Below are 10,937 nucleotides of genomic sequence, written 5' to 3' on the forward strand. Positions count from 1 at the left end.
CTATACTCTACCATGGACACACTGCCACTAAATATGCACCATTACTAATTAACACTATTTTTCAATACACTATTTTTCCACTATTTTTTCATAACTTTTCCATTTACACTGTTTTTCACCAAGCGTCTTTTCTGTAAATTTACACTACTTTTCACTAAGCGCCCTTCCTGTAATTACTTTTTCAATTTACACTATTTTTCACTATGCGCCTTTTATATAAATACTTTTTTTCCATTTACACAATTTTTCACTAAGCGTCTTAACTGTAAAATTACACTATTTTTTCACTAAGCGCCTTTTCTGTAAACACCTTTTTTCATTGACACATTATTTTTCACTAAGCGCATTTTCTGTAAATCTACACAATTTTTCACTAGCCGCCTTCTCTATTTTCCATTAACACTACTTTTCACTAAGCGACTCTTTTTTACTTTTTACCATTTACACTATGCTTCACAAATCGCATCATTTTCATTTGAAGGGGAATCCAGGCAGAGGAGGAGCTGTTCTCTGGAAGGTCACTCGCTTTGAAGTCTGGTAGACAAAATTTGTCTCGTACTCTTGTGCATACTAAGGTTTTAGTAAAGACGTCGACCTATCAGGGACCCTAAATATAATATTTAGAATGAGTATTTTACGTTAGCCGTTAAGGCCCGTTTCCTGTGTGTGTGTGTGGGGGGGGGGGGGCGGTGATTTTGAGGGAGAGCGAGTATAAAACTTTTTTGCCGTTGGAGGCCCGTTTTGTGTGTGCGTGTGTGAGTGGATGAGTGAGTGTGTCTGTTTTGTGCGTGCGTGTGCATGTAAGTGTGTGTGTGTGTGTCAGTGTGTGTGTGTTGTGTGTGTGTGTACGTATGTGTTGTGTGTGTGAGTGTATATGCGTGTATTCTTGTTTAATTAAGTGAATAAGTGTGTTTGTTTTTGTGTGTATACATATGTGTTTATGAGTATACATGTGTGTGCGTGTGTGTGTCTGTGTGTGAGTGGATGAGGGAGTGAGTGAGTGTGTGTGTTTTGTGTGTGTGTACGTGTTTTTTTGTTTAAGTGTGTTTGTGTTTGTGTGTATATTTGTGTGTTTATGTTTATGTGTATACATGTGTGTTTATGTGTGCGTGTGTGTGTGAATGGATGAGTGAGTGAGTGAATGAGTGTGTGTTTTGTGTGTGTGTGCATGTGTGTGTGTCTGTGTGTCAGTGTGTGTGTGCGTGTGTGTTGTGTGTGTCTGTGTGTGTGTGCGTGTGTATATATGTGTGTATGTATGTGTTGTGTGTATGAGTGTGTGTGCGTGTTTTTTCGTTTATGTGTATAAGTGTTTGTTTTTGTGTGTATACGTATGTGTGTTTATATTTATGCGTATACATGTGTGTTTTTTTTATTTAAGTGCATTAGTGTGTTTGATTTTGGGTGTATACGTATGTGTGTTTATGTTTATGTGTATACATGTGTGTGTGCGTGTGTGTGTGTGAGTGGATGAATGAGTGAGTGAGTGTGTGTTTTGTGTGTGTGTGTGTGCATGTGCGTGTGTGTGTATGTGTCTGTGTGTGCGTGTGTATACGTGTGTTTGTTTGTGTGTGTGTGTGGATGTGGATGTGTGTGTATGTATTGTGTGTGTGTGCCACTGTGTGTGTGCGTGTATGTGTGTGTACGCATATGTTGGTTATGTGTGTGTTGTGTGTATGTGTGTGTGTGTGTGTTGTGTTTGTATATGTGTCTGTGTCTGTGTGTATGTGTGCGTAAGTGTGTATACGTGTGTATGTGGTGTGTGTGTTTGTGTTGTGTGTCAGTGTGTGTGCGTGTGTGTGTGTGTTGTGTGTGTATGTGTGTGTGTTGTGTTTGTGTATGTGTGTATGTCCGTGTGTATACGTGTGTATGTATATATATGTGTGTGTGTGTCAGTGCTTGTGTGCGTGTGTGTGTGTGTGTGTTGTGTTTGTGTATGTGCGTGTGTGTGTGTGTGTACGTGTTTTTTTGTTTAAGTGTGTTTGTGTTTGTGTGTATATTTGTGTGTTTATGTTTATGTGTATACATGTGTGTTTATGTGTGCGTGTGTGTGTGAATGAGTGTGTGTTTTGTGTGTGTGTGCATGTGTGTGTTGGGTGTGTCTGTCTGTGTGTGCGTGTGTATATATGTGTGTGTGTATGTGTTGTGTGTATGAGTGTGTGTGCGTGTTTTTTCGTTTATGTGTATAAGTGTTTGTTTTTGTGTGTATACGTATGTGTGTTTATATTTATGCGTATACATGTGTGTTTGTGAGTATGCAAGTGTCGTGTGTGTGTGCGTGTTTTTTTTATTTAAGTGCATTAGTGTGTTTGATTTTGGGTGTATACGTATGTGTGTTTATGTTTATGTGTATACATGTGTGTGTGCGTGTGTGTGTGTGAGTGGATGAATGAGTGAGTGAGTGTGTGTTTTGTGTGTGTGTGTGCATGTGCGTGTGTGTGTATGTGTCTGTGTGTGCGTGTGTGTACGTGTGTATACGTGTGTTTGTTTGTGTGTGTGTGTGGATGTGGATGTGTGTGTATGTATTGTGTGTGTGTGCCACTGTGTGTGTGCGTGTATGTGTGTGTACGCATATGTTGGTTATGTGTGTGTTGTGTGTATGTGTGTGTTCGTGTGTATACGCATGTTTATATGTGTGTGTTGTGTTTGTATGTGTGTCTGTGTCTGTGTGTACGTGTGTTTGTAAGTGTGTATACGTGTGTGTGCGTTTGTGTGTGCGTTAGGGTATGCGTGTGTGTGTTTGTGTGTGTATACGTTTGTTTGTGGATGTGTGTGTATGTGGTGTGTGTGTTTGTGTTGTGTGTGTGTTTGTGTGTGTGTGTCAGTGTATGTGCGTGTGTGTGTGTGTTGTGTGTGTATGTGTGTGTGTTGTGTTTGTGTATGTGTGTGTGTCCGTGTGTATACGTGTGTATGTATATATATGTGTGTGTGTTTGTGTGTGTGTGTCAGTGTGTGTCAGTGCTTGTGTGCGTGTGTGTGTGTGTGTGTTGTGTGTGTGTGTTGTGTTTGTGTATGTGCGTGTGTGTGTGTGTGAGTATAAATACGTATACATAAGAATGAAGTTTAGATAGATAAACAAATATAAAAATAAATGTTCTATAAAATTAAACATGGAAATATAAACATATAGACATACGTATAAGCATAAACATAGAAACATACAAATAAATATGTAAAAAATAAACAAGCATACAAACAAACACAAAGACAATCATAAATGCCACGGAAAAGGATACAGATTCTGCGTCGCAACTCCGGTCGCCGTGAGATCTCGTTCGCGTCGCCGGAAGTCCGCCTCGACTGCTAGTCCTTCCTTGTGCTCGGAAGATAGCGACCTATTTTGCTGTCCTCTGACCTCGAAAGAAAAGAGGAGAGAAGTTAAGTAATTCCCCCTCCCGCTTATATAGATAGAGACAGATAAATACACATTACGACATGCATATAAACAGAGAAATGTACAAATTAACGTGCGCACAAACCTGGGGTACAAACCTGACACGAAGATGAGTCCTGCTGATGCTGACTGATGCTGAGTGATGCTGAGCTGTCTTGGTGAGGTCACACGGTGCGGAGACTGGAAGACGATGGCTGTTTCTTCGACTGTAGTTTGGTGGGGGTTAGAAGTCCTGCGCTGAATTCCTTTTCTCGTTGTAATTTTATATAAAATGGAAAAACAATAATGCTTATACATAGGCAATCAAGCAGATAAATATACATATAATTGCGGATATAAATATACACATGGATGTCAATGGACATCTAAAAATATACATGCAAACACATGATCACAGGGTGCAGTTTAACGTCGTGCCCAGGACAAATATACATGTATTACATACAAATAAATACGCAGAAATACACAGCATAAATATGCAGAAATGTATACCCTAAATATGCAAAAATACGTATCATAAATATACAGAAATACATGAAACAAAGATGCTGAAATGTACTCACAAACACGCGAGAAAGGATACTCATTGGGTGTCGCAGTTCCGGTCGCGGTGAGATCCCGTTTGCGTCGCGGCGCCTGCCTCGACTGCTGGTCCTTCCCTTCGCTGGTGCCGCCAGAGACGAACCCGCCGGAGAGACGGAGAGCGACGAGTTCCGTTTCCCGGAGACCTGAAAATGTGGCATAATAGTGCCAACCTCCCCTCGCGACACTGTAAAAATCTCACGCTATACATAATTGCGTGCTACACATAATGTTATAGCATTCCACTAACCTTTTCCTCTGCCTCCGCAGTCCTGAAATCCAGCTGGCGCCCTTTATGATGATCGAGAAACCCCTGGAAGACGAGAGACTGGTCCCAAAACGTCATGTACACTATACTCTACCATGGACTTAACTGTAAATTTACACTATTTTTTCACTAAGCGCCTTCTCTGGAAACACTTTTTTCCATTTACACTATTTTTCACTAAGCGCCTTTTCTGTAAACACTTATTTTCATTTACATATTATTTTTCACTGAGTGTATTTTCTGTAAATTTACACTATTTTTCACTAACCGCCTTTTCTGTAAACACATTTTTTCATTTACACATTATTTTTCACTAAGCGCCTTCTCTGGAAGCACTTTTTTCCATTTACTTTCCATTTTCACTAAGCGCATATTATGTATATTTTTCACTGAGATCCTTTTATACCTTACCATACCTTTTTTCCATTTCTTTTCTTTTTATTTTTTACCATTTACACTATGCTTCACAAATCGTATCCTTTTCCTTTGAAGAGGAATCCAAGCAGAGGAGAAGCTGTTCTCTGGAAGTTCAATCGCTTTAAAGGCCGGAAACACAAAATCTGTCTCTAACTCTTGTGTATACGTAATGTTTTAGTAAAGACGTCGACCTCTCAGAGACCCTGAATATAATTTTATTTTACGTTAGCTAGTTTTAGGGAGCGTGAGTATAAAACTTTTTGCCGTTGAAGGCCCGTATCCTGTGTGTGTGTGTGTGTGTGCGGTGTGTGTGTGTGTGCGTGTTTTTTTGTTTAAGTGTATTTAAGTGTTTGTTTTCTGTGTATACGTGTGTGTGTTTATGTTTATGTGTATACATGTGTGTTTGTGTGTGAGTGGATAAGTGAGTGAGTGAGTGTGTCTGTTTTGTGTGTGCGTGTGCGTGTGCGCGTGCGCATGCATGTGAGTGTGTGTGTCAGTGTGTGTGTGTATGTATTGTGTGTGTGTCTGTGTGTGCGTGTATACGTGTGTGTATGTATGTGTTGTGTGTGTGTGAGTGTATGTGCGTGTTTTCTTATTCAAGTGTATAAGAGTGTTTGTTTTTGTGTGTATACGTATGTGTGTGATAATGTTTATATGTATACATGTGTGTTTGGTTTGTGTGTGCGTATGTGTGGGTATGTGTGTGAGTGGATGAGTGAGTGAGCGTGTGTGTTTTGCCTGTGTTTTTTGTTTAAGTGTGTTTGTGTGTATACGTGTGTTTTTGTGTTTATGTGTATACATGTGTTTGTGTGTGTCTGTGTGTGTGTGAGTGGATGAGTTAGTGAGTGAATGAGTGTGTGTTTTGTGTGTGTGCATGTGCATGTGAGTGTGTGTGTGTGTCTGTGTGTGCGTGCGTGTATGTATGTATTGCGTGTAAGAGTGTGTGTGCATTTTTTTTTTTTTTTAAGTATATAAGTGTGTTTGTTTTTGTGTATATACGTATGTGTTTATATTTATGCATATACATGTGTGTTTGTGAGTATGCATGTGTTGTGTGTGTGAGTGTGCATGTTTTTGTTTAAGTGCATAAGTGTGTTTGTTTTTGTGTATACGTATGTGTTTATGTTTATGTGTATACATGTGTGTGCGTGTGTGTGTGTGTGTGAGTGGATGAGTGAGTGAGTGAGTGTGTGTGTTTTGTGTGTGTGTGTCTGTGTCTGTGTGTGCTTGTGTGTACGTGTGTGTGCGTTTGTGTGTGTGTGAGTGTGCGTGTGTATGTGGATGTGTTGTGTGTGTGTGTGTGTGTCACTGTGTGTCACTGTGTGTGTGTACGTATGTGTTGTGTATGTATGTGTGTTGTGTGTCTGTGTGTGTGTGCGTGTGTATACGTGTGTGTGTGTATATGTGTGTTGTGTTTGTGTGTGTCTTTGTGTGCGTGTGTTTGTATGTGTGTATACGTGTGTGTGCATGCGTGTGTGTGTGTGAGCGTGCGCGTATGTGTGTGTGCGTGTGTGTTAGTATACGTGTGTGTGGGTGTGTGTGTCGATGTGTGTGTATGTGGTGTGTGTTGTGTGTGTGTTTTTGTGTGTGTGTGTTAGTATACGTGTGTGTGGGTGTGGGTGTCGATGTGTGTGTATGTGGTGTGTGTTGTGTGTGTGTTTTTGTGTGTGTGTCAGTGTGTGTGCGTGTGTGTGTGTATGTGTTGTGTATGTATGTGTGTGTGTTGTGTTTTTGTGTGTGTGTGTATACGTGTGTATGTGTATATATATATGTGTGTGTTGTGTGTGTGTTTGTGTGTGTGTGTCAGTACTTGTGTGCGCGCGTGTGTGTGTATGTGTTGTGTGTGTGTGTGTGCGTGTGTGTGTGCATATAAACATAAATACCCTATATAAACATATAGACATACATGTAAGCATAAACATAGAAACATACAAATAGATATGTAAAAAATAAACAAGCATACAAACAAACACAAAGACAATCATAAATGCCACGGAAAAAATACTTATTCTGCGTCTCAACTCCGGTCGCCGTGAGATCTCGTTCGCGTCGCCGGAAGTCCGCCTCGACTGCTAGTCCTTCCTTGTGCTCGGAAGATAGCGACCTATTTTGATGTCCTCTGACCTCGACTGCTAGTCCTTCCTTGTGCTCGGAAGATAGCGACCTATTTTGATGTCCTCTGACCTCGACTGCTAGTCCTTCCTTGTGCTCGGAAGATAGCGACCTATTTTGATGTCCTCTGACCTCGAAAGAAAAGAGGGGAGAGGTTAAGTAATTCCCCTCCCGCTTATATAGATAGAGACAGATAAATACACATTACGACATGCATATAAACAGAGAAATGTACAAATTAACGTGCGCACAAACCTGGGGTACAAACCTGACACGAAGATGAGTCCTGCTGATGCTGAGTGATGCTGAGTGATGCTGAGCTGTCTCCGCGAAGTTCATTCGGTGCGGAGACTGGAAGACGATGGCTGTTTCTTCGACTGTGATTTGATAAGGTCTTGGTACTTATATACATAAGAACATGCACATTGATAAACATAAACAAAGGCATATATAAATATACATGCAGACATGCTTATGCAGAAACTGTACACAAATAAATCAATAAGTATAGAAATAGGCAAGGAAACTAGGAAATGTACATAAGCATCAATTGAAACATTACAGAAACAAACAAACAAAGATGAATATACACTTCAAAATGTTCACGTAACAAGGCAAACAAAGAAACATACAATAAATGCAAGCCAATAAATATACATATAAACATGCATACAGAAAAACATACATGGAAACAGATATATTTAGAGGCACAAATATGTAAACAAAAAAAATGAAATAAACAGAAACACGTGAACAAAGAGATCAATATACACGGAAACAAGCAATACAAATATATATAACGATACAGGCAAGTGTACGATATAAACATTCCTAAGAAGAACAAAGCGATCCCTAGGGGGCAGTTTAGCGTCATGCCCAGGACAAACATACATGCAATACATATATAAAAATGCGTACGAAAAGAAATATAGACACATCAGGATCAACATAGAAAAATGCAAACAAAGAAATTAATATACATAGAAACAAGTATGAAACAGATAAATGTACATACAAATATTCACGAAAACAGATATATACATAAACATGGATACACACAGATAAATGAACATAACCACCAACTGAAACAATACAAAATCATACAAACAAAGAGATGAATACACAGAAAAAATATTCACACAATCCTGTAAATAATGATATTAATTTACATAGAAAAAAATAGAATCCGGCAAAAAACTGAAATATACATAGAAAATACATACAGATCAATAAACATACAAACGAAGAGATGACATGTATGCGTACAAACAGAAAAATATACATAGAAACAAGTGTACATACAGACAAAAATACATAAAAATTTATAAACAAATAGGTACATATACATAGGAACATGCGAAGAGATAAAAAGACATGCGTAAGTATCAATAGAAACATGCATACAAACATCAATATACAGATAATGCATGCGATTAAATAACTATACACAAAAATGCAAACAAAATAGAAAAATATAAACACATATAGAAACATATACACAGAAACTTAAAATAAGAGATTAAGATGTAAGGAAATATGCATAAAATATACAAATATACTCTAAAACATACAACTCAAACATAGATATGCATAAAATCATATAAATGGCCATACGTGTAAGCAAAGAGTTAAATATACAGAGACACATGCAATACAAATATATAAATATACAAATATACGCAAACAATTATGCGACATAAATATACAAACGTAGAGAAATGTAACTCAACCTATATATAAACATATAAATATACAGAGAAACACAAAAAGAAACAGATATATATAGATAAGAACATGCAAATAAAGATACAAATATTCGAAAATCCTATATACAAAGAGATAGCACTTCACATAGGCCAATAAACAAACACCTTTCGTGGCACGGGGTATGTAGGGTGCCATCCTTGCCCAAGGGATCCCTGGGGCGCAGGTCATGCCCAGGACTAACGTCCAATATATACATAAAGATATATAAAAATACATTTACATATAAAAACGAACATACATTCATGCAATGCATTCATAAAAATATACATACATACATATAAATATACAGATAAATATACAGAAACTAACACAAATATATGGCAATACACATAAATATGAAACAAATATATATCAAGCGAAAAGGATACTTATTCTGCGTCTCAACTCCGGTCGCCGTGAGATCTCGTTCGCGTCGCCGGAAGTCCGCCTCGACTGCTAGTCCTTCCTTGTGCTCGGAAGATAGCGACCTATTTTGATGTCCTCTGACCTCGAAAGAAAAGAGGGGAGAGGTTAAGTATTTTCCCCTCCCGCTTATATACATAGAGACAGATAAATACACATAAAAACATGCCTATAAACAGAGAAATATACACATTAACGTGCACACAAACCTGACGCGAAGATGAGTCCTGGCTGATGCTGAGTGATGCTGAGTGATGCTGAGTGATGCTGAGCTGTCTTGGCGAGGTCATTCGGTGCGAAGAATGGAAGACGATGGCTGTTTCTTCGACTGTGATTTGGTAAGTTCTTGGTATTTTCCAGGAGTGTGGCTGTGTAGATTGCTGAGGCGTTAAAAATCCTGCAATATACATAAGAACATGCACATAGACAAACATACATAGGCATACATAAATATACATGCAAACATGCTTATGCAGAAATTGCACACAAATAAATTAATAAATATTGAAACATGCAAGTAAACAAAGAAATGGACATAAACATCAATTGAAACATGCATATAGAAACAGATAAATACATATACAAACACGCATATACACACAGAAAAATACACATTAACGTGCACACAAACCTGGGGCTATACAGACAGTTACATAAAAGAGGCATATATAAATAGATCAATAAAGAAAGAATATTTGTTTATGAAAAACCTGCTGACGCGAAGATGAGTCCTGGCTGATGCTGAGTGATGCTGAGTGATGCTGAGCTGTCTTCGCGAAGTCCATTCGGTGCGGAGACTGGAAGACGATGGCTGTTTAGCTGTATAGGTCTTTGTTGTTTCCAGGAGTGTGGCTGTATAGCTTGCTGAGGTGTTAAAAGTCCTGCAATATACATAAGAACATGCACATAGATAAACATACATAGGCATACATAAGTATACATGTGAACGTACATATACAGAAAATGCACAAATAAATGAATACATATAGAAACTTAGAAGTAAATAGAGAAAAGTACATAAACATCAACTGAAACAATACAAAAACATACAAACAAAAATGAATATACACAAACAAAATAAAAATATTCTCTGCATCAAATAATAAAATTAATATACATAGAAAAAAAAATACAATATCCGCAATATATATAAATATACAAATACATGCAAGCCAATAAATATGCATATAAACATGCAAACAGAAAAACAAGCATGCATAGAAACGTGCAATACATATATATAATGATACAGACAAATATACGATATAAACAATCCTACGGAGAGATAGAAATGCAAAAAATTAACCTTATAAATATACACACAAAGATATTTAGATACAAGGAAATATACATATCAACAGAAGACAAAATAAATAGATCAATATACTCACAAACTGACACATAAACAGATAAATATGAATAAAAAGTTATATAAACACAATCATATATGCAATACATATAAAAAATGCATACGAAAAGAAATATTGACGTATCAATATCAACAGAAAAATGCAAACAAAGAAATAAATATACATAGAAACAAGTATCAAAACAGATAAATGTACATACAAACATTCACACAAACAGATATATACATAAATATGGATACACACAGAAAAATATTTACACAAACCTGTAAATAAAGAAATGCAGTTCAACATGTAAACAGACATATAAATAGGCAGAGAGACACAAATATATATACATAAAAACATGCAAATAAAGAGAAAAATATATACATGCAAGCATACATAATGAAATCAATATAGAAGAGGGCAAACAATGCATAGAAACGTGCAATACAAATATATAAAGATACAGACAAATATACGATATAAACATTCCTACAAAGAAATAGAAATGCAAATAATCAACCTTATAGATATACACACAAAGATATTTAAATGCAAAGAAATATGCATATCAACAGAAGACAAAAATAAACAGATCAATATACACACACTGACACTTAACAGATAAATGTGCATGGAAATGGCT

At 37.2% G+C, this 10,937-nt stretch overlaps 1 protein-coding gene and 1 long non-coding RNA gene across 2 annotated transcripts in view; both read right to left on the reverse strand.

The window, feature by feature from the left end:
* The window catches only part of LOC147471982 (uncharacterized), a 1,447-nt gene extending 832 nt beyond the window's left edge, over nucleotides 1-615 (reverse strand). Inside the window, exon 1 of the long non-coding RNA XR_015191007.1 lies at nucleotides 1-615. This exon is cut by the window's left edge and continues 100 nt beyond it. This is a non-coding gene — a long non-coding RNA (uncharacterized LOC147471982).
* Nucleotides 616-3,395: 2,780 nt separating this feature from the next.
* On the reverse strand, nucleotides 3,396-9,902 carry LOC147471983 (uncharacterized). Its single transcript, XM_086536383.1, has 3 exons — nucleotides 4,224-9,902; nucleotides 3,955-4,119; nucleotides 3,396-3,636 (listed from the first exon to the last, which is right to left on the reverse strand). The coding sequence occupies exons 1-3, from the start codon at nucleotides 4,317-4,319 to the stop codon at nucleotides 3,556-3,558; spliced, it is 342 nt and encodes a 113-aa protein (XP_086392509.1). The 5' UTR covers nucleotides 4,320-9,902; the 3' UTR covers nucleotides 3,396-3,555.
* Nucleotides 9,903-10,937: the final 1,035 nt, after the last annotated feature.

The sequence above is a fragment of the Penaeus japonicus genome, unplaced genomic scaffold (genome assembly GCF_977035675.1).
Source record: "Penaeus japonicus unplaced genomic scaffold, GWHDUDI00000001_assembly GWHDUDI00000004, whole genome shotgun sequence".
In the NCBI taxonomy this organism is placed as follows: Eukaryota; Metazoa; Arthropoda; class Malacostraca; order Decapoda; family Penaeidae; genus Penaeus; species Penaeus japonicus.

Coding starts and splice junctions, on each gene's coding strand:
- LOC147471983 (XM_086536383.1), bottom strand. CDS start 4,319: ATGACGTTTTGGGACCAGTCTCTCGTCTTCCAGGGGTTTCTCGATCAT. Junction 4,120..4,223: donor CTGCGGAGGCAGAGGAAAAG/GTTAGTGGAATG, acceptor CCACATTTTCAG/GTCTCCGGGAAACGGAACTC. Junction 3,637..3,954: donor GTATCCTTTCTCGCGTGTTT/GTGAGTACATTT, acceptor CAACGAGAAAAG/GAATTCAGCGCAGGACTTCT.